At 54.9% G+C, this 22070-nt stretch overlaps 1 protein-coding gene across 8 annotated transcripts; it reads right to left on the minus strand.

Moving 5' to 3' along the window:
• Positions 1-3954: 3954 nt before the first annotated feature.
• Med25 (mediator complex subunit 25) lies at positions 3955-20038 on the minus strand. Of its 8 annotated transcripts, none has more exons than XM_023706662.1 (18): positions 19849-20038; positions 19711-19756; positions 19356-19480; positions 13419-13517; positions 13082-13202; positions 12623-12785; positions 12357-12487; positions 12055-12142; positions 11769-11962; positions 11352-11480; positions 10817-10902; positions 10687-10744; positions 10494-10601; positions 8167-8355; positions 7999-8070; positions 7669-7887; positions 7200-7380; positions 3955-4359 (listed from the first exon to the last, which is right to left on the minus strand). In XM_023706662.1, the coding sequence occupies exons 1-18, from the start codon at positions 19980-19982 to the stop codon at positions 4346-4348; spliced, it is 2157 nt and encodes a 718-aa protein (XP_023562430.1). In that variant the 5' UTR covers positions 19983-20038; the 3' UTR covers positions 3955-4345. The 8 variants fall into 8 exon arrangements, with proteins under 8 accessions (XP_023562430.1, XP_023562428.1, XP_023562426.1 ...); XM_023706660.1 differs by having other exon boundaries at positions 3955-5347; XM_023706658.1 differs by having other exon boundaries at positions 3955-5476.
• Positions 20039-22070: the final 2032 nt, after the last annotated feature.

Raw genomic sequence — 22070 nt, forward strand, 5'->3', positions numbered from 1 at the left:
CCTGCCTGGCAAGCACAAAGTCCTGAGTTCAATTTCTGGTACCAAAAAGAAAATGAATTATCAGTCACACTCAAGGACAGTCCCTGAAGCCAGTGCCCCTCTGTCTGCCAAGGTGAAAGCCACTCTGGTCTCAGGGGTAGGCACCACTTGCTGCTTCGGCCAGCAGCTGCTGCCGTGACTAAGTAGCTTGCACCTGCCAGTCTGCACACCTGAGAGGGGGCGCAGGTTCCCAAGCCTGCTTATGCCAGGTGCCCTCAAGTGAATACATTAAACCAGGACCCGACTGATGGAATCCTAATGCGAGAGAGGTGCTACGCAGGCAACGCAGGTTGCCTGTGCTGGAGAGGCGGCAGGAGGTGAAAGAACAAAGCTGCCAGGTGAAGTGCAAGCAGAGCCACTGCGAAGGAAAGAATGAAAAGGCTCAAAACCTAGAGTGGGAAAAAACAACCAAACACCCAGGGGGCGCAACCCTCAGCTTTTCCCCAAGTGTCCTTGCGTTCCCAAGCACTTAAAACTTTAAAAAGTGAGGTCACTCACCTGGTATAATTTTTATAAAGAAAATGATGCATGCTGACTCTGGTCAACACTGAAAGAAAAGGTCTTGGTTCTAATAGGAATGTGTGCAGGTGTGCTTCATGGAGGCATGTAAAGTATTGAAAGTGCTGGGGATGGAGGCATGGGCCTCTAGTCCAAGCACATGGGAGGCTGAGGCAGGAGGCTCACTGTGACTTTGAGCCCAGCCTGAACTACAAAGCAAGACCCTTTCTCAAAAAAAAAGTGTGTGTGTGTGGTGGGGGGAGACAGCTCAGCAGACTAAAGTGCCTGTTTACACAAATTTAGGCAAGCGAAAGAGCGAGCCAGAATCAGGGAGTCGGGGTTCACACCTGTAATCCCATCCCTGGGGAGGCTGAAAGCAGGATCACAAGTCCAAGCTGTATAGTGAGACCCTGCAACAACCAAATACATTTTTTTAAGTGTTTTGGGTTTTTAATCATTTATTTGGTACAGGGTCTTGCTATGCAGCCCAAGACTGGTGGTGATCCTCCTGTTTTAGGTTCCCCAGTGCTGAGATTACAGGCATGAGCCACATCTGGCCTCAAACCAGCACGGCACAGCATGGCATGGCCTGACAGGGCACGTGGTACCACGGACTGAACCTGGGTCCTTGCGCTTGCCAGACAGGTGCTTAGACCACTGAGCTATCTCCCCAGCTCCTAAAAAAAAAAAAAAAACTTTTAAAATAGTCATTTGTGTCCAGCATGGTGGCACACACCTGTAACCCCAGCATGTGAGCAGCTGAGGCAGATTGCTGCGAGTTAAGACCAGCCCGGGCTGCAAAGTGAGCTCAAGGCCAGCCCGAGCAGCAGACACCTTCTAAAAAAAAAAAAAAAAAAAGTCACTTGTGTCATTTGCCATATAATTCTAGCACCTCCGTTGTCCAGTGACCAATTCCACTGTGGTTAAGTAGAGCCCTGCAACTACTTCTGGCCATGAGTGTGGGATTATGTGAATTTAGCCTGAAACATCTCATTGTGGGGGTGGGGAGGGAGGCCAGCCACTCTGCCTTTCCTCGGTCGCTTGGCAACATTCAAGGTCTCTCACCACTGAGGTTGCAGGCAGCATGAGAAATTCACTCTGGCTGCACCCAGCAGCGCGGCTGGGGCTTGGCATGCATGTCTCAGGCGAGCCGGGCCGCTTTGCACCCACTTCCCTCCATCTTGCTTACCCAGCATTTATTACTCAACTTTCAGTCTGAGTTTATTAAAAGGAAGAACTGGGCCAGGTGTGGTGGCAAGCACCTACCATCCCAGCATTTTGGGAGGCTGGGGCAGGAGAATCACAAATGCAAGCCCAGCCTGAGCAATTTATTTGGTGGCATAGTGAGATTGACTCAAATAAACTTTATTTTATTTATTTTTTATTTTATTTGTGTGTGTGTGTGTGTGTGTGTGTGGCCAGCTCAGCCCACCAGGGGGCGGGCTGGCTGGCATGTGGTGCTGGGGATCGAACCGCGGTCCCTGTGCTTTGCTAAGCTTGTTCCAAGTAGGTGCTTTAGACCACTGAGCCATCTCCCCAGCCCCTCAAATAAACTTTTAAAAAGGGAATGGGAGGGGGCTGGGGAGATGGCTCAGTGGAATAAGTGCTTCCCTGGCAAGCATAAAAGCCTAAATTCAATCCCCGATTCTGCCAAAATGAGAGGACCAGCTAGATTAAATAAAGCACCTGCTTAGGCAGGCGCAGGCACCAGGGTTTGATCCCCAGTGTGCCCTGCCAGCCCCACCCCTGGGGTGCACTAAGACAGCGACTGAGACTCGGCATGGTAGCATGTGCCTGTAATCCCAGTGCTTGGGAGGCTGAGAACAGGAGGGTCACTATGAGTCCAATCTGTGTAGTGAGACCCTGTATTAAGTACATAAAAAAATAAAAAAATAAAAAAAATAAAGGGATTGGGATGTAGATGAGGCTCAGTGTGAGGGCCCTGGGCTCATCCCTAATACTAGGGGAGAAAAAGAACCAGACCTGCCCAGCACAGATGTCCTTATTTATATTCTGCCTTTAACTCCTATCCAAATTTGTTAATCTGGAGGAAGGAAGCATCCCAGGGTCACCCATGTCTCATTTGTCACAGATCTACCCCAAAACCAGCAATGCAGGGTGACTGAAAACCGTGAGGCTCACGGGCTCTGCGCACCCGTCACTGAGGGCACCTACGCTGCCACCCCCCACGCACACGTACACGTATTCCTCACCCATAGTCAGTGTGTAGTGTGTCACCCACTCCCCACGCTGGGGACGGCAGCAGACGCACTGCCTGAGTCCTTCCTCCTGCCCCGGGCCAGTTTCAAGAACGGAGACAACACACTGGCGCTCTGCAGCCGAGAAGCAGGTAGATGAGGTCTGACCCACCTTGTTCTGCTCCCCAGGGTGTTCTGGCCGGTGGCCACAGCACCAGCACTCTTAGTCACTGTGTCAGGATGGGCAGGGACCTGCCCAGGGGCTCAGGGGTGCTGGGCACAGTTCCAAGGGGACCCTGTGTTCAGAGGGAAGCCTCCTCCCAAGAGCTGTTCTGCCAGTGCTCTCATTCTTAGGGGCGCTGGGAAAATGGTTCTGCCTGCAGGCTGGTCTCCTCACTCTGGGCACGCGCAGTGTGACTGGGCCGCAGAACTCTCTGTGCTTCATCTAACCGGATGTCACAGCAGGGACACCCCACTGGCCAGAGACAGGAAACCTGGTGACTGGAAACATTTCTACCGATTTGTTTTGGACCCATACCCAGATTTCCCTGTGGGGGACACCCTCCCCAAGGGGGCAGCACAGACTGCCTCCCACCCCGCATCTTCTCCCCTTTGCCAGCGTGGGACACAGTGATCACTCCCTCCTCAGAAAACCACTCAGCTTCCACGACACCACACTTGCCTGGTTTTCCTTCCCACTCCTCACTGGGGTTGGGGGAAGTCTTTCTCAGGGCTCTGGCCTTGTTCTGGGGTCTTCTCTTCCAGAGGTCACAAAATGGTGGCCGGCAGCCTCATGGGACCCATCAGCAGAGTTTGTTTGGTCCTCACAGTGTTTTGGGTGTTAATTTGAAGGCCATTAGGCGGGGCAAGCACTCTCCAAGTTCGCCACAGTCCCCATCGGGCCCTACTGCTTCACATGTGTGCGTTTCACGCATGCTCATCATCTGCCTGGTCCCTGAAGTCCTCTGAGTGTCAGAAACCCCTGCTACACAGGCTGCCTGGGCAATCTCCCCACCTTCCATCTCCAGCTACCACCGCCGGCCCTAGTCCATCTCCTGAGCCTCAGCTTGTTGGCAGGATGGATCCCCAGCCCCCTGGGGGCCCCGGATGTGGCAGTGACAGTTGAGGGCAGGGACAGAAACTCACTTGCCTCCAAGGGCCAGGTGGGCCGTAGAAATAAGTGAACTAGTCAGATAGAAGAAAAGTCCACGGCCAGAAATATAATCAAATTGGATCTTTACTCAACTACGGTGAATGCATGGAACAGAATACAAACATGTAGGATACTGGAGTTTATACTTTTAAATTCAAAATTGAAAAAATACAAATTGAAAAATAGAAATATTAAAATTTTTTTCTCTTTCATAATTCTTTTGCTCCTTTGAGTTGAGGCGGGAAGGCAGACGACTTCCCTTCCACATCGAGACATCAGGGTCAAGTTTTGCAGGGCGGGTCCAGCAGGTCGGCTTGATCCAGGTTCCTCACAAGAGCAGCTGGCCGTTCACACGGCACGGGTGCCCCAGACGCGGACACAACTACCGGGGCGGTCTGCGTCTCACCATCTTCCCAAAGATCTGCCTGTAGGACCGGCGCCCTCCAGGCCTTGCAGTTCATCTCCTGCGGTCTGCAGTCACAGAGATAGCAACGCAAACCGACAAGGGTAAACGGGACATTATGACTTCATTGTCCTAGAAAGTGGGTGCAGGGAGTTGGGGGATTTGGCCTCTGAGCCCACCATCTGGGTGACTAAGGTCCAGGCCACCACGCTCACTTCTCAAAATCAAATGCAGCAAAGGGACAGGAGTCGCTTCTGCCTGGGGAGTGCATTCCTGTCTCTTGCCCGCCCGGGCCACCGTGATCACACACTCTCGGGGCAGCTTGTGGCTGTCACTGAGGAGCTGCGTTCAATATCCAAAGCCCTGGGCCACCTCAGGGAACTGGCTCTTGGTTCAAGCCACTACCAACTTGCCCACATCAACTCGAAGGAGCTTAGCGAAAAGGTGTCCATCGGGCGTCTCAGATCCACTAGGGCGACACTCCTCTGTCCCTGCCAAACACTGCTGCTTTGGATGGAGGTACATGTACTAACCCCCGACGGGTCACTGCAAGTGTCTGTAGTTGTGCTTACGAGTTGCGCGGTGTGTGTGAAACTGTTCTCTCCATACAGTCAGGCCTGCTCGGCACCACGCCACAGCCTTCTTCAGTCACACTGAAATTTTCAACACCACAAATAAATAAAGCTAACCGGGTGGAAAGAGTTCATGAGCAGCGAAAGAAAAGGCCACAACTGATTCGACTCTCAGGCAACTGGATTTGTAAAGCCTCTGGTTTGTCTTCAAATCACCCCAGACGCAAATGCCCTTGGGCTCATGGTCCGGCCGCGTCTGTTCAGGACACCAACAAATACTGCTCCTGCACGAGCTCACGCCACTCCACTGCAGGGCAGAACGCCCAGGCGGTTCTTTGTGCAGCTCTTCCTCCTCTGCACAGTGAGCCCTACTGACACTTAAGGCCCTTTTTCAGTTCCTTGAGGATGGCGTCCCGGGTCTGCTCTGTGTACTGGTTGTAGCTCTTGCTGTGCCTGGACTCATAGTGGCGCTTCAAGTTGTACTCTTTGAACACAGACACGATTTTTTTGCATATTAGACACGTAGGCATGCTCTTCACTTCCACAAAGAAATAGTCTCGCTCCCATTTTTCTTGAAACACACGGCCCTCTCCTTCTCTCTTTCGTTTTGTCGCTTTTGGTAGAGACATGGGTACAAGAAAGATTTCACTTGTCTCTGAACGCTACCAAGGAGCAACCACAGTGCCAGCCCCGTGCCAAGGCGGTGGGGGAGTGGGAGGGGGTGGTAGGGTCTGTGGCGAACCGGACGGAGAGCACATGCCCCGCCAGAAGGGCGGCTCCGGCCCTCGGGGCCAGGTATAGGGCAGGCCCGGGAGCCAGATCTTCCGACTGTTAAGAGCAGACTGCAGTGTGCGTCTCTCTGCGTGTGCGTGAATTAACCCGATTTGCACAACTACCTCATAAGCAAAGAGGACCACATATGCTAACACAGGGAAGGCCAAACAAAACTCACCTGCAGAGTGGCCCACAGGCCACCAAATTGCAACCTCTCTCCTGGGATGAGCCTGTGGCCCAGCGTCCCAAGCCTGGAGGGCAGTGGTCCAGGTGTGGACCACCCTGAGTGACCCTTGCCCCGCACCCAGGCCACTGCCTGCACCATTTTGAAGGACAACCCCAAGGGTCCTTATCTCACTGACCCCATTCGCTGCAAGGTCTTCCCTCCGGGATGGCCACTGTTCACCTTGCCCACAGCCCCAGAAAGGTCATCTCCAGCAAGGGCCCAGAGTCTGCACTCTTAGTGGGCACCTCATCCACTCCTATGGCTTCAACCAAACATACACTGTCCCTAAGGTCATGTCCAATATGGCACCTGTCACCTTGAAATCCCCTGGGCCGCTGGCACTCCTACCATCACCCAGACTAGCCCACAGCTCATGGTTCCACAGTCCTGCAGCCATGGGCCAAGCCCTGCACTGCCAGGCAGGGATGTGGCACCTGTCCAGCTCTCCAGCTCCAGCTGCCCCAGCTACTGGGCACTGCCCCTAGTCTTCTCCTCAGGCACTAGGTCCCTTTCTGCTCCTGGGTAGAGTTCCTGACCCCGTGAATCGCTGCTTCTCTCTCAAGACTCTGCAGTCTGGCTTGATCTGATGCCCTTCCTAGGTCCCTAGGTCTCTGTAGCTTAAGAGTGCACTGGTCCTGCTGCCACCTGACACCTGCCTGCCTCCACATCTCTCCGAGAGCCAGAGAGCCAGCTGCACCACATGGCCTGACTCAACATGTTGGGAAAGTCTGCAGAAGCAACTGCAAGAACAGATGACCAGGTATCCTCCTGCCCAGTCCTGGGGGATGTCAGTGACGGGAGCCGGGCGTGTGTTAAAAGGAACTTTATTGGGTGCTGGGGATTCAGATGAGATCCATGAGGATGTCGTCCTCCATGACGCTGGGCTGCAGGCCCGGCTGGGGGACCGGGCCCCGGGGACCCCCGCTCAGCAGCATCTGACCTGGGGGGCAGTGGGAAGGACTGCATCTCCCAGTAGTCCCTGGGCCCATGGAGGGCCCTGGGCTTGCTTCTTCCCTCCGCTGAGAGCCTGCAGCACTCCACTCCTCAGGAAGCCCAGGGTCCCCTCAGAGGTGCCTACTGACCCCACTGGCTGACAATAATTCCCATGAGCCTTTGGGAGCCCTTACCCCACACTAGCTCTCTGGCCCCAGACTGTATTTTCCAGCATGCCCACAATGTGTAGGAAAGGATCACAGGAAGAATTCTCACCCTTTAGGTCCTTGACCCTGTGGAAGGTGCTTCCCAGTAGCCCACAGAGTCCCCTGAGGGCCTCAGCGAGACCCCTTGACCATGGCACTTTTGCCCAGCCGCCTGCCCACTGCTGGAGCTCCCTTACCTGGCATCGGAGCTCGTGGGGGAAGCTGGGCGGGCCAGGACTGAGCAGGTGGCGGGTGCAGGAGTGGGGGCCCCAGCTGGGGCTGCCCCAAGCTCTGGTGAGGTGGGGGCAGCAGCGCAGGAGCCCCTGGTGGCTGGAGGTGGTGGAGGGAGGCCTGGGGCGGGGGCACCCCGGTCTGGGGCTGGGGGAACACAGAGCGAGGCTGAGGCCAAGGTGAAGCCCTGCCATACCCACTATCCTGTTGCCGCCTGAGGCTTCTTGTAAGGTCTCTGGCTGCGCTTTGGGGACCTCAACAAAAGCCACCATAAGCATGGGGTGAGGGTGGGATGTGGTGTGTGCTTTTCTGGGAGCCCTGGGGGGAGAGTCTGTCATACCCACTGACCAAAGCTGACCTCCCTCCCCCAGATAAAAAGATCAGAACTACTGGGGCCAGACCTCTAGCTCCCAGCTGCTCTACCCCATATCTCACCGGTGGTGGGTTGAGAAGCAGGCTCCGCAGCTGAGGATTGGCCCCAGGGTTCTGCGGCCGAAGGATGGGTCCAGGAGGGGGTGGGCCAGGAGCAGCTCCAGGAGGACCTTGGGGGGCACCTGGGGGAGCCTGGGTGGTACCTGGGGCCTGGGGCTGTCCTGCAGCCCCAGCTGCCCCCACAGTGCCCTGCGGCTGGGATTGTGGTGGTCGGAGCTGAAGCTGTTGGGAAGAGAGATGGGGTGAGGAAGCCAGCAGAGGCCCACACCCCTCCACCTCAGAGAACAGGAGAGAAACAGATGGTCGCCCCTGACCCACCCACCCTGCCCTCACCAGATTCTGCGAGGGCCTCGCTTGGTCCTCCAGAATAGGGCCCAGGCCTGGGGGTGCCTGCTGGCCACCCATCTGCATGGGGAAAGAGGGGCAGGTCAGAGGTGGGAGGGGCGGGCACGCTGATCCTGGGGAGGGGGAGGGGTGGGTGCCAGCGGGGAAGGGGCTCACCCCACGCTGCTGCTCCAGTTTCTGCTGCTGGACCTGCTTGTGGTTGGTGATGACCTGCCGGATGCCGTTGACAAAGCCGCTCTGGTCATAGGGGATGAGGCCCATGAAGATCTTCTTCTTGGATGAGTACAGCAGCATGAGCACGCGCACCTCGCAGGGGGCTGTATGGGGGAAGTGCACGCAGCCGGCCTGCAGATGGACAGACAGATGAAACCTCAGGTCTTCCCACCAGGGAGGTGGCTTCTATTCAAGAAGGTTCCAGGGCCGGCCAAATAGCTCAGCGGACTAAAGCACCTGCAAGCAGGTGCAGGGACCAGGAGTTTGATCCCCAAGCCTGGCGCGCGCCTGTAATCCCAGCTCTTGGGAGGCTGTGAATAGGCGAATCACTACCAGTCCAATCTAGTAGTGAGACCCTGAACACCCTGTAGACCCTTCTCTAAAATACAAAAAAAAAAAAGAAAGAAAAAGAAGGTTCCAGATGCCCCACACAGAAACGGCGGGGTTTCTACTGTAGGAGAGCAGAGCTGCTTTGGGGCTGCTCCAGCAGGAAATGGAGCTCAGAGGTAGTCAGAGACCCAAAGCACAGGGCAAGACTGGCTCCTGCTGACAGCCAAGGGACAGAGCCAGCAATGGCTCTGCACACATCCTTCCACCCTGACTGGCACTACCACCCCATGGGTCTCATTTCCTTGGCCACCAGGAGCCAGGGCTGCTTATGAGAGGCCCCCTGGAGGGACAGTCTTAAGAGGGGCTCAAGAGCATGCGACTGACAGGAATAGTGGGCCTGAGACCAAGTACCAGCAGCGCCCTTTTGCACAATCCTCTCTGCCCAGTGTCGGCCTCGTGAACTAAGGAAGCAGCAACATCACGGGCCCTATAAGCAGAGAATAGGTAATAACCATCTGCCCTGCCTGAGGCTCCGCTCACAGGATGCGCAGTGGACAATGCAGTCACCTTACACTTCGTAGCACGGATGGGGTGGTGACCTCAAGGCCTCTATTCTCCCTTTTTTAAAATTTATTTTTATGTATTTGGTACAGGGTCTTACTATGCAAATCAGATTTGTAGTGATCCTTGCCTTTTTTAGCCTCCTCAGCGTTGGGATTAAGGCATGAGCCACCACACCTGTCTCAGCGCACCCGGGAGTGGGGCCAGCACAGCACGTGGTGCTGGGTAACGAACTCCTTGTGCTTCCCAGGCAGGCACTTAAGAGTGCTGAGCCATCTCCCCAGCCCAAGGCCTCTATTCTCTCAGCCTTACATCTCCTGTCGGAGGCAGAGCTTCTGGCTGCCTACCTGGCACCCATGCGCCAGCACCCCTTCCAAGAGCCCTGGCTGTTCGGGAAGTGACATATCCAGGTCCCAGGGCCCAAACCACTGCAGCCCAGCGTGCCTGGCGCAGTTCCGGAACGGGTTATGGCAAGTTCACGGTGGAGCCTCTTCCCTCTGCTAATGTTAGCACTATGCACTTGGTGCCTGCAGCCACAGGAACCACCTCTTGGGAGAGGCCAGGAGAAGCAGGGCCGAGGCATCTGGAGCCGCAAGAGCAATCCAACAGTGGGCCTCTCCAGGTCCTGTTCTGTCTTCCCGGAGGGCTCCCAGGATACTCCCTCAGGGATGCTTCCCTGAGGACATGCGCTTTCAGAACCCACCGCTAAGCCCAGGAGGCGAAAGCTGCAGCAAAGCGCGGGAACTGCCGGGCCTCCCTAGGGCCCCGTATGAGCTTCCTGAAGACCATGGGCAAGAGAGTCCCTGAGCCAGACCACAGGACCATGTGGGGTCACCCACTTGTGAGCCCAGCGCAGTGGTCTATCCCTCTGGAAAGGGCAGTATCCAAGTGGACACCTTGAGGCAATCCTGGGATGTGGACAAACACCAAAGGGCACCACGTGATAACACGGACCCCAGGCACACAGCCTGCGAGGCTAGAGCAGCCCAGGGGAGGGATGCGGCAGTGAAAGACCTGCACTGGGGCTCTGACCTCAGTTTTCTGTCCCCCCAAACCTCAGGAGACTGAGTTTCTATTGTTCTGAGCCCCCAGTTTGTAGCAGTGTGCTGGGCAGCCCCACCACAGTATCCCCACAGGAATCTGACGGCTTCCTCCCCACAGCTCTGCACACTGTGGTCACACCACTCTGGGCATACTTCAGTCTGGCGAGCACTACAGCATAAAGCAAGGTCCCCAGGCTCCTAAAGCCTGTCACCCCTCAAAGTGGCCCCAGGCAGGGACAAAGGCACTGGGTTCCATCCCTACCCTCTTCACGAAACCTCCCAAGCAAGCAGCCCAGGAGCTGTGGTGTGAGGCAACGCCGCCCACCCAAGACTCACAAAGCCATTGCCCATGATGCGATAGAGGCCTTTGAGGGACTCCAGGTCCTTGTTGGTAAAGTGGAACTGCACCATCCTCGAATTCCGGAACAGAGGGCCCAAGGTGGTCTATGGGAACACCAAGGTCACTGTGTGTGGAGTAGGCAGGGACAGAGAAGCACAAAGGTCGGAAGGGGCTTCTGAGGGTACGCACCAGCAGCTGCTGGGGGATGAGCTGCATGATCAGCTTCTGTGGCCACTGCTCCGTCTTCCTGGGGGTGACATGAAGACAGGGGTCAGGAGCGAGCAGACCCCAGCCCGCCCTGCCCCAGAAGGCCACCTACAGGTTCTCTCCGTGATTCACGTAGACCTGGCAGGGCAGAGACCGGGTCAGCTTGGTGTTGGCATCCACGGAGGCAGGCTTCGGCTTCTGAGGGGGAAGAACCCGAGTCACGGTGAGAAGGGCTCCAGCCTTGGCCTGCTCTTGCCTGTTCCTGGCCTTCCCCAAACTCAAGATGACCCTCTGGCCCTGAACCCCAAAGCCCACTATGCCCCTGAGGCCAGCATCAAGGGACCCCTATTTGGACCCCAAGTGCTTTTTTTTTTGGCGGAACTGGGTATTGAACTCAGGCCCTTGTACTTGCCAGGAAAGCGCTTATTCTACTGAGCCATCTCCCCCGCCTCCCCTTTTACTTCCTTGAGACAGGATCTGGGCTAAGTCACTAAGTTGAGGTCCTTCTCCCTCAGGCTCCCAAGTGTGGGGATTACGGGAGTTTATGAGGAAACACAACTGTTAGCCCCACCTCGGTCCTGAGCCACAGACCCATGGTGGGGTGAGGCCCTGGGTTCCACCTGCCCAATGCACTGGGACCCACTCACCTCCTGCCACTCAAGCACCCCGCTCCAAGCCAGGAGCTTGTTAGAGACGGACTGTTGTCCACCAAGGGCTGGTGCCCCGAGCTGGGCTGGGGAAGGACCACTGACGCCACCTGGAGCCACTGTGCCTGCCTGTGAAGGAGGAAAATGAGTGGAAGGGGCTTTACTCAGCAAAGCTGGAAGCAAAGCCAGACAACGTTGTGTCCCAGCACTGGAGGACACGAGGACTGGCACAGGCTGATATACCTGGACACTCAGGTTCCCTGGGATCCTCTGACCTCACAACCTCACCATTGAGATCTGCCCCAACCCTCCCATCCCATGAGCCCCAGCACCCCCTGCCCTAGGCTGCACCAACCTGGGAGGGCACTGCTCTATGTCCTCAGCCCAAAACCAGAAGGGATGGACACATGCACCTACCATGGATGGTGCCCCAGGCTGTGCGGCAGGGGCCAGGCCCGGGCCGGGCACCACTGTGGAGACCAGGTTGGGTTGGGAGGCAGGAGGCGCCTTGGGGGCACCAGGAGGCCCTGTGGGTAATGTTGGGGGTGTGGCCTGGCTGAAAGGGGGTCCCACTCCTGAAGCAGCCTGCTGCAAAGGGTTGATGGGCGAGACTGCAAGAGACAGAGGAAACAAGGGGAGCCATACAGAGAAGGACCCCCGTGCTTCCGGAACCCACCCCCCCACCGCTCACCCTGGCACTCACACCGTGGGCCCAGCCCAGCCTTCTGGTTCTTGGCAGCCTCCACTGCATTCTGCGCTGCGACCTGCGCTGCGCTCAGGTTCCCAGGGACCTGGAGAGGAGGGCTGGGGAGTGCTAGGGCCTGGGCCAGCACCCTGCTCTACCACCTCATACTCCTGCCTTGCTCCTCGAGGCCTATGGCCATCCCCACCCTGTCCCCAGAGACTCCTTCACCCCACATGCCCCAGTGCTCAGTTAGGTCTCTGGCACAAGGTGATAACTTTTACGAGGCCCAGGCCCAAGTCTTTTCCTGGTAACATAAATACCTGATACTGTGGAGGCACAGGGGGCAGGGACTGCTGGGGCGCGGCCGAGAGTGTGGCACCAGAGGGTGGTGCAGGTGGTAGAGGCACCTGCTGCTTGGGCTGGAGGGGGCCTGGGGCCGAGCCACCTCCAACTGAGACCAGGACAATGGCCAGGCACCCAAAGCAGCAGAAGAGAAGAAAGGGGAAAAAAATCCAGAATCCAGGTTAGACAGATCAGGGAGACACCTGTGGCCTGTCCTGCCCCACTGCACCGCACCAGGCCTCACCAGGCAGCACCAGCCCGCGCACCAAGACCATGTGCCTGGGGTCCTGGCTCACATCTGCCGGCGGCTGCAACGGCTCCAGCATAGCTGGGGGGGCAGCTTTCTCGAACAGGAGCCGCAGGGCAGGCAGCTTCCGAGGGGACACGATGGAGAAGTGTATGCCACGCTGCAAGAGAAGAGACAGATGTCAGCAGAGGCCCACTCCTGGACACTGCAGGGGATTTCCATTCTGCCACCCTAGTGGTGAGATTGGGGACTAGGTCCCCAGGACCCAGGCCATGGCTATTTTGACAAACTTAAGGAGCTAAACACAAAATCCTCACCTTCCTCTTTCAGACCCAGGGGTACAGACCCCCAACTCACTCTTAACTAGACAGACCCTTCAATGTCAGCTCTAGCCTTCTCCTCCCCCAGATCTGGGGGTCCAGGCCCAGCCTCCTCCCTCAGACCAGGGGTCCTCACCTCCCCAATCTCCTGCACAAGGCTCTCGGTTGTATATCCCGAGTATGTGGTACTCTCGACAGCAGGCAGCAGATATGGTGGCGAGTTGCAGATGAGCAGGCAAACTCGGTGTGTCTGGCCACTGCCGGGGACAAGAGAAGGCGTGGAATGGACCCCAGAAGGGCCCTAAGAAGGGAGTCAGGCCTTGCAGAGCAGAGGTTCCCCCCTGCACCCCGGTTAAGTCAGGAGCTATGCTCCATTTTACAACTGACAATACTGAGGGTCCCAGGGACTCGCTGTTAGTCACATAGCAGGTAGAAGAGATGTGAGGTGGCACCAGGTAAGGGGCTACACTCACATCTGCTCGCGCATCTTCTTAAAGTCATCGAAGAGCTGCAGCGCTGTGCTAAGGCCTTCTGCGATGAGGCTGCAGCTTTCACCACCGCCACCCATGAACCTGTGTGAGGCCAGGCAGTCAGCACTGCTGCCCTCACCCCAGCCCAGCCCCCCCACAGAGAGCCTGTGTCCTTCCTGTCCCTTACTGAAGGCAGACAGTATGCCCTGGGACACTGCTGAGCTCCCTTTTCTGTCCTAATAGGACAGGAGATCCCAAGCCTAGGCCCCTGTGTGATTCTAGTGCTTGTGTGATGGCCACCCAGCCACCCTCCTGGCATCCCTTCCTCTTTGGGCTGTCTGCACCTTCTTTAAAGCTGTCCAGCCTCCCCAGCCAGTGATGGGGCCTCCTCTACCCACCCACGGTGCTACAGCTTAAAACATGCCCTCCCCCCAGAACAGGCCGAGGTCCTGACCTTCAGCATCTCACAGGGTGACCTTACTGAAAATAAGATTGATTGATTGATTACGGAGCCAGGGATTGAACTCAGGCCCTTGCACTTGCCAGGCAAGCACTTATTCTACTGAGCCATCTCCCCGGCCCAAGATTTCCAAAAGATCATTGAAATAAGTAAGCTGAGGCCACTAGGGACCCCAGGCCAGTAAGACTGGCATCTGTGAGGGCCAGCCAAACAGTTCAGCAGATTAAAGCACCTGCAAGCAGGCCAAGGGGCCTGGGGTTTGATCCCCAGAACTGCAGTGCTAGCTGCCCTGCCCCTGGGGTGTGCTAAGATGGCAAATGAGACTGGGCGCGGTGGCACGCACCTGTAATCCCAGCACTTGGGAGGCTGTAAACAAGACAATCACTATGAGTCTGATCCAGTAGTGAGTCCCTCAACACCCTGTAGAACCTTCTCTTAAAAAAAAAAAAAAAGACTGGCATCTGTGAAGGGGACAAGTTGGAAAAAGCCGGACACAAACAGAGGGAGAAGGATGGTGGGCGGTCCTGTGAAGACTGGGTGACAACTGCTGTGAGGCAGGGCACGGCTGAGGCCACAAGCAGAGGACAGAGACAAGGAAGAACCCTTCCTCTCGGGGTTTCAGAAGGAGCGTGCCCTGCTGGCACCCTGATCTCGGGTTCACAGCCTCAAAGCTGGTCAGTAGAGCTCCAACTCTAACCCAGTTCCCCTGCTTTGCTGCAGGTCAGGAACCTCCCACTGACTGATCAGCCAACCACACACACCCAGGGTTCCCCTGCAGTGAGGGGCAGGGGGGCGTGCTGGGAAGGCCTCTGCTCCTGCGTTACTGCCACCGCTCTTCAAGCTGACTTTGCCGGGGGGATGCCCTGAACTCATCTCAGTACCCACTTCTGTACCCACGGGCAGGAGTGGGGCTGGACTCCCCTCGTCCCCAGCCCTGTCCACCACACACCGCATGGGGGGGGGGGGTCTTAGGGAAACTTGCGCTAAATAAGCAAGAAACAAAGCCAGCCACACGCAGGGTCCACGGGCAACAGCTCTCTCAATACACACAACTGGACGTGGCAGAGTCCCAGCTACCCAGGCCCATACGCTCAGCCCACACCTGCACCCTGCCCACAAGCCCTGCAACACATCTGACCCCCAGGCCTCTGTCCACGTACTCCCTGGACCACAGCCCCATTCTAGCCAAGTCAGAAACCCAACTGACGTGTCACCGGCCCAACATGGCACTGTCTTCCCCCAAGAAGCCTTCCTGAGTCACCAGAAGTCACTGGACACCATGGTTGCCTGCTTCCCAACTCCTGGCCATGCACCCCTCAATGAGAGTCTATGTCACCTGAGGCCTCTCTGCAGTTTGCCCCAAGGCACACAGCCTAGGCACCTGCCACACACTGATACACCATAGTGGGAAGAGCTGAGGTGACCAGGCCCTTGTCTCCCTGCCCCAGTGCCACCAGAACTGTACGGCCACAGAGGTAGGCAGACTCCAATGAACAAATCTACCTACACCCAGTTTGCTATCCAGCCTTGTACGATATGAGAAATCAAACCCCAACTTTCTCAGGCCTTCTCTTTCTTTCTTTTTTTTTTTTTTTTTTGTATTTTAGGACAGGGTCTACAGGGTCTCACTACACAGATCAGCCTCTCATAGTGATCCTGTTTATAGCCTCTCCTCTTTACAGCCTCCCACAGGCTGGGATGACAGGCACCCATCACCAACCCAGTCTCCGGGGGTAGGACTGGCATAGCAGGAGGGATCAAACTCCCAGCCTGCCCTGCCCCTGCAGCTACCTAAACAGGCGCTTTAATCCGCTGAGCTATTTGGCTGGCCCTTTCTGAGGCCTAAGGCTTAGGCCAACTGCTCTGCCCAAGCTTAAGTGAGGAGGAGCAATTGCTTTCTGCCTCCTTCCTGCTGCTCCTTGTTCTCTGCTGCAGTTACCAGGACGAGCTCAGGACCTTGCGCTTGCCAGGCAGGTGCTGCGCTGCCCACACTGTACCCCTGGTCCCTCTCCTCCTTTTTCACTTTGTTCTTCATTTATTTGTTTTGAGACCAAGTCTCACTATGTAGCCCAAGCTGGCCTCGAACTCATGGTGATCCTCCTGCCTCAGCTTCCTGAATGCTGGGATTATAGGTGTGCACCCCACGCTTTTTAGTGTGATGAAAATGTTTTTGCAACTAGACAGACATAGTATTGCACAACACTGTGAACACAGTAAATAAGACCAAATAATACACTTAACTTTGATCACCATAACTTTGAGGCCTGCCTGAGCTACAGTGAGTTCAAGACCAACCTGAACTACATGGTTAGGACTGTCCAAAAAAGGGGAGGGGATATAGTGGTATGTGCCTGTCATCCCAGCTACTCAGGAGACTGAAGCAAGAGGACCACAAATTTGAGGCCAGCCTGAGCAGCTGAGTGAGACTATCATAAAATATTAGAAACTAGAAAGGGCTGGGGATACAGCTCAGCTGCAGAGCACTTGTTCACCCTGGGTTCAATTCTTAATTGGCAAGTCAGAAAAAATAAAACTTAGGAAAAGTGTGACAGACTGCCCACTACAAGACCCTAAAGCTTGCTTTCTTCTTATTGAACTCAACTCTAAGTTTCGCTACCAACTGCAAAAAAGACAGTCAACAAATACTGTCAAACAGATGAGAAAAACCTGAAAATGGGAAGAAAATATGTCCAGCGGCAAACAAAGCTCAAATTTACAAGTTTGTCTTATTTATTTGGCAGGGCTCGGGAGCAAACCAGGCCTTTGGGCTCGCTAAGTAAACACACTACCACACAGCTATGTCCCCAGCCCCATCTCAGTGGCAGAGCACTTATCGAACATACCTGAGACCCTGGGTTTAATTCCCTCTAGCTGCAGTGCAAAAGTAATTAAAATAAAGCCCTCTAGATGACAGCTGCAATGACTCTCGGTGCTTTTTCTTTGGTAACACAGTCTCGTTATGCAGCTCAGGTTAGCTTTGAACCCACTACGGAACCCTGCCTGACTGGCCTCAAGCTCACAGCGACCCTCCTCCCTCAACCTCCCAAGTAGTGGGATTACAGGCGTGAGCTACCACGCCCAGCAATTCTTAGTACTTGGCTGGCTCCGTCCCCCCATTACCACACTCTTGAGCCACCACACTGGAACGCCCCAGGACACAGCAACAACCAGTCCTACCACAGACTTCCTGCGTACCACATCGGCACCCGAACACACACAGATCCACATGGGTCAGACCTCGACTGCTGCCTACCCACTAACGACTTGGTGTGCACAAACATAAAACTGAACGAATGAACAAACTACAGAGGAAGACACTCAGGTCGACTTCCATCCATCTCTACTTTTTCTGATCCTAGGCTACTAGCTAGAAAGCAAATGCACAATGAAAGCAAGGACATGTCAACAAAAAGAAAGCATGTTGCACTCCTCCTCCTTAAATTTCCAACTTCTCAGGAGAAGATTTCTCCCACTGAGCATCAAGACCACTTGCCTGTAGTCCCCACTACACACCGTGGAATGCCAGATGCCTCCTAATTCATACAGCTGCACAGACTAAACCAAAACAGTGACCTTGGGAAACAGTAAACAATAGCTGACAGCATTTATCAGCTCACCTGAAAGATTCCGCACTGAGAACACAGCTAGCCTTTGTGCACTTCCAAGTATGGAACATCCTGAGTGAGGCAGCAGGGCGGACACAGGATTAAGGTGTTTGGACAGGAGCTCCCTTTTCCCACAGTACATGGAATCGCGCTTGGCCCTTCCCCCACCCCAAAGACAGTCTTGTGTAGCCTTTTGAGTATTTATGTCACATGCCTGTAGTCTAGGTCACTTTAAGAGACTGAGGTAGGACGATTACAAGTTTGAGGACAATTCTAGCAACTAAGCAAGACCTTGTCTCATAGTGAAAAAATTAAAAAAATAGGGGCCAGGGAGATGGCTCAATAGAGTAAGAGCTTGTCTGGCAAGTGCAAGGGCCTGAAATCAATCCCCGGTTCCACCAAAAAATAAATAAGGTTAGGAATGCAGGAATGTGGTTCCATCATAGAGTGCTAAATTCTATCCCCAACATGGCAAGAAAGAAAGAAAATAAAAGATCAATAGATCTTGGAAGGCATGGAATGTAGCCCAGAGGTAAAGCACTCACCTATCACGTGAGGGGCCCTGCTTCAATTCCCAGCACCATAACAATGTTGAAACTCCTCTCTCTCCTGTCTCTCTGTCTCTCTCTCTCCCCTCTCTCTCTCTCTCTCTCTCTCTCTCTCTCTCTCTCTCTCTCTCTCTCTCTCTCTCTCTCTCTGCAGCAGGCTGGGGACGGTGGAACTGGGACCATTCTAGGAAATCCAGCAAGACCACCATATTCCGATCAACTAGCAGTAAAACACCAAGACGGAGCATGAGAAGAAAACTTAGGTGTCTGTTTTCTATCGTGGGCTCTGCACACACCCAGAAGTGCTGGGCACCCACATGGAGTCCATCCAAGTCCGGGCAGGCCCCAATCCCTGCTGCACTTACTGAATTCGGAAGTGGTGAATTCACCATGCCCTGCACAGTACAAACACTTCCTCCTGTGATTTTTCCTACAACACTGACAGCCACAATTCCATCACCCATTTGCTGACTAGGAAACTGAGGCATTAAAAACATGAGAAACGCTTACAGGGCATTTCCTATGTGCCAGGCACAACCTATCTTATTTCACTGTCAGAGTCAGAACACCCCCACAATCCCACCTCCTGGTTTTCAAGCAAAGCCCCTCTCACCCAGAATAGGGCCAACTTCTACACCAAACGCCATGTGGCAAAAATGATGGTGTGTCATTTCCAACTCACAATCATCAATGAGCCTGTTGGCTTCCTCTTTCTCTCCGAATCAGATCAGTAACTCAGTGGCTCCCCCAGAACGCTGGCTTCCAGCCAACAGGCAGAGAAGCAGATTCCTCCTGCCTGTCCAGGCCCCAGCCCTCCTGGGCCCTGCTCAGCCCTTGATGATGCAGGCACAAGGGAGATCCTGCACTACACCATCCAGCTTCACCACTCCTGAACTCAGTAACTTCGGGTAACTTGTTACACTGGAACACATAGCTAATTTTATACTAATAACAATCCCAACCCAAACCACAGAGAGGTCACCCCTCTGCATTTAGGGGTCAAGTCACTACTTGAAAGGGGACAAAACGACAGGGCAGGAAGGGACAGAGAAGAAGCACATACAGAACACAAGGCAGCTGTTGGAGCGCAACCAAGTCTCCCCAGCACGAAGTTTTCTCCGTTTCACAACGGGCTGGCAACACTGCTGAGGACAGGAAATCGCCACAGGGGGCAGGGCAGGAACAAAAACCACAACCGCCCTCACAGTCCCTTCAGCCACCCAAGGCGAGTTAACAGCTCCTGCAGCTCCAGCCCTAGCCGCCACTCTCCCGGCCTCCCCCTCTTCCACAGGGTCCCCCAATTGCCCAAGTGTGGAGAAAAGCTCACTTAATGCCATCAAGCCAGGTGACAAACTCATAGGCGCTGCTGGTGGGAGCGTGACACTGCACGTAGGACTCCGGGGCGCAGTCCACCGTGTTGAAGACCACCAGGCTGTACTGGGTACCCCCATACTGGGTGAGAAGGCACAGTTAGTGTTAATCATTGACGCGAACGTTTTCCCACCGGAAAGAAGCTGGAGCTCCCGGTTTCCTGCTGCTCTTAACCAAGCACCAGAAACTCCTCACAACTCCTTCCATCCAGCCCTGAGCCTGGGTCCTGAGGACCCACAATCTGGGCCCAGCCCCCTCTCGAGACCCGGGTGTCCCAGCCCCAGATTCCTCAGCCTCCGGGTCACACTCACGTCTCCCCCGAAGTCCGTCTCGGCAGGAGGACCACCATTGAAATACCTGGGAGGACGGGAGTGAAAAGCGGCGTCAGGCACGGGCCGCGCGCGGCCAGCTAACCTCGGGGGGAGGGCGCCCCGCGGGACCGGACTCACTCGATGGCCGGGAGCAGGTAGTGCTTGCGCAGACCCTCGAAGTAGGGCCCCAGGTTGGCTGTGCCCTCGATCACAAACACCACGTCGGCCACCAGGCCCCCGGCCCGGGCCGGGCCCTCGGACCCGGGAACCATTCCCCGAGGAGGAGCCGCCACCGCCAGCGCCGCCACCGCGCCCTGGGAACGAGCGGAAGTACGCCGTGCGTGCGCGTGCGCGCGTGCCGGACGTGCGCGGGGCTCCGCGGGCGCGCGGGCGGCCATGTTTGTGCAGGGCGGCCGGCGCCGTTTTCGGCGCTTCTTCTCGTTCTCTTTTCCTTCCACAGGGTGAATATTCACGCAAGGCATAATGAGCCTCTTCGAATATCTCGTGGGAGGTACTGAATTAGTGTAGAAATTGTCTAGAACCAAATAAATAGAAAAAAACACGTTCGACCGCCATCTTTGAGCGGGGCGCCTAGTGGGACTCCCGCTCCAGGGGCGGGGGAGGGAGACGTGGTTGCTAGGCAACACGAACGCGGCCCTTGTTTTCCAACAGAGAGATTAAATTGCTCATTCTGTTCTTTCTGGCGCTCCAGACTGGGGAAGGAACGTGTGGAGCAGCCAATCGCGTCGTCTGAAAGGCGGTTACTGCGCAACACTCCGTGATCAATTTAGAAGACTACAGATGTTTTCTGTCTAGTGGGGAACCTGAACTCCAACCAAAGTGGAGGCTGCTAGGCAACACCTCCTCGCTGTTTTCTGGGAGAAAAACCAGACACTGGCTGAGTATAAATACACTCCAGGTGGATTAAAAATGTTAACATTGCAGCCTGGCGAGCTGTAATCCCAGCACTTGGAGGGCTGAGGCAGGAGGGGCTACAGAGTGAGCTCAAGGCCAGCCTGAACTGCATAGCAAGACCCTGTCTCAAAAATAAATAACTAGGACTGGCCAAATAGCTCAGCAGATTAAAGCGCCTGCAAGCAGGAACAGGAACCGGGATTCGATCCCTCGGCCTACCTTGCCGGCTCCACCCTGAGGTGTCCTGAAATGGAAATGGAGACTGGGTGTGGTGGTGTGCCTGTAATCCCAGCTCTTGGGAAGCTGTAAACAGGTGAATCACTACAAGTCTGATGTAGTAGTGAGACCTTCAACATCCTGCAGACCCTGTACTAAATGCAAAAAAAAAAAAAAAAAAATTAATCATTTTCACCAGTTGACTAGTAATAGCAGAAAGGCCAGGAATGCACACTTGTAATCCCAGATGCTGTGGAGGCTGAGGCAGAAGGATCACAAATGCAAAGCCAATAGGAACAAATTCTCAAGACCCATCTCAAAGCAAAAGAGACTGAGAGCGTAGTGATAGTGTTGCAGGCAGCAAGTTAGATAGAAATATTAAAGGCAGACAGGGCCAGGCCCTCAAAAAACCAGCACTGCAAATAAGATACATTGCAACTTGGAGAGAGACAGATGCCTCTGCTGTGGGCCAGACCTACAGACCTAAGATCGAACAAATGCTGACCTCCCTAAAGACAAGCATCCAGGATTGATCATCACTTTGAGGAAGCCAGGAAGAGTCACTAGTCCAACCGGTACTGCCTGGCTCCTGGATAAACTCTTGTTCTGTATTCATGCCCACTTGCTGCTCGACTCACTTCCTCATTTGATCCTGGACCTAATCAATTTTACTGAGCAATGGTGCTTGTAATCTCATTGGTTGACCACAGTTTGTCCCACCTCATGCCCACCTAAGTGAGTTCCCATGTTCTCCACCTTAGACCCACCTCACTGCATGGTTTTACTCTAAAATTCCTGGAAGAGAAAGGGTCCTGACAACCGGCTCAGGGCCCCCTTTCTGTCCCTCTCGGAGAGAAGCTTTCTTTCCCCCCAAGAAATATTCTGCTCTTAACCCCTGTTCCTAAAATTCATTCTTTGGTTATAGAGAACACGAACTCGTCCCAGGTACCTTTCAGGTTGGGAGTTTCAGTTCCCCCATATCAAGAATGCAACCTGGGGTTTGATCCCTGGTACAGAAAAGGAGAAAGAGAAGAAAGCAAAGAGAAACTGCACTGTTGGAGCGGTGCCATAGTCTGTCCTCTTCCACTGAATAATGCCCTAACCTGTTGATTTCACCCAAATTCCCCCAGGGGCACTTATTCCTTCCCTGGCAAGTGCAAGGGCCTGAGTTCAATCTCCAGTTCCGCAGAGAGAGAGAGAGAGAGAGAGAGAGAGAGAGAGAGAGAGAG

The sequence above is a fragment of the Octodon degus genome, unplaced genomic scaffold (genome assembly GCF_000260255.1).
Source record: "Octodon degus isolate 3935 unplaced genomic scaffold, OctDeg1.0 scaffold00268, whole genome shotgun sequence".
Lineage (NCBI taxonomy): Eukaryota > Metazoa > Chordata > Mammalia > Rodentia > Octodontidae > Octodon > Octodon degus.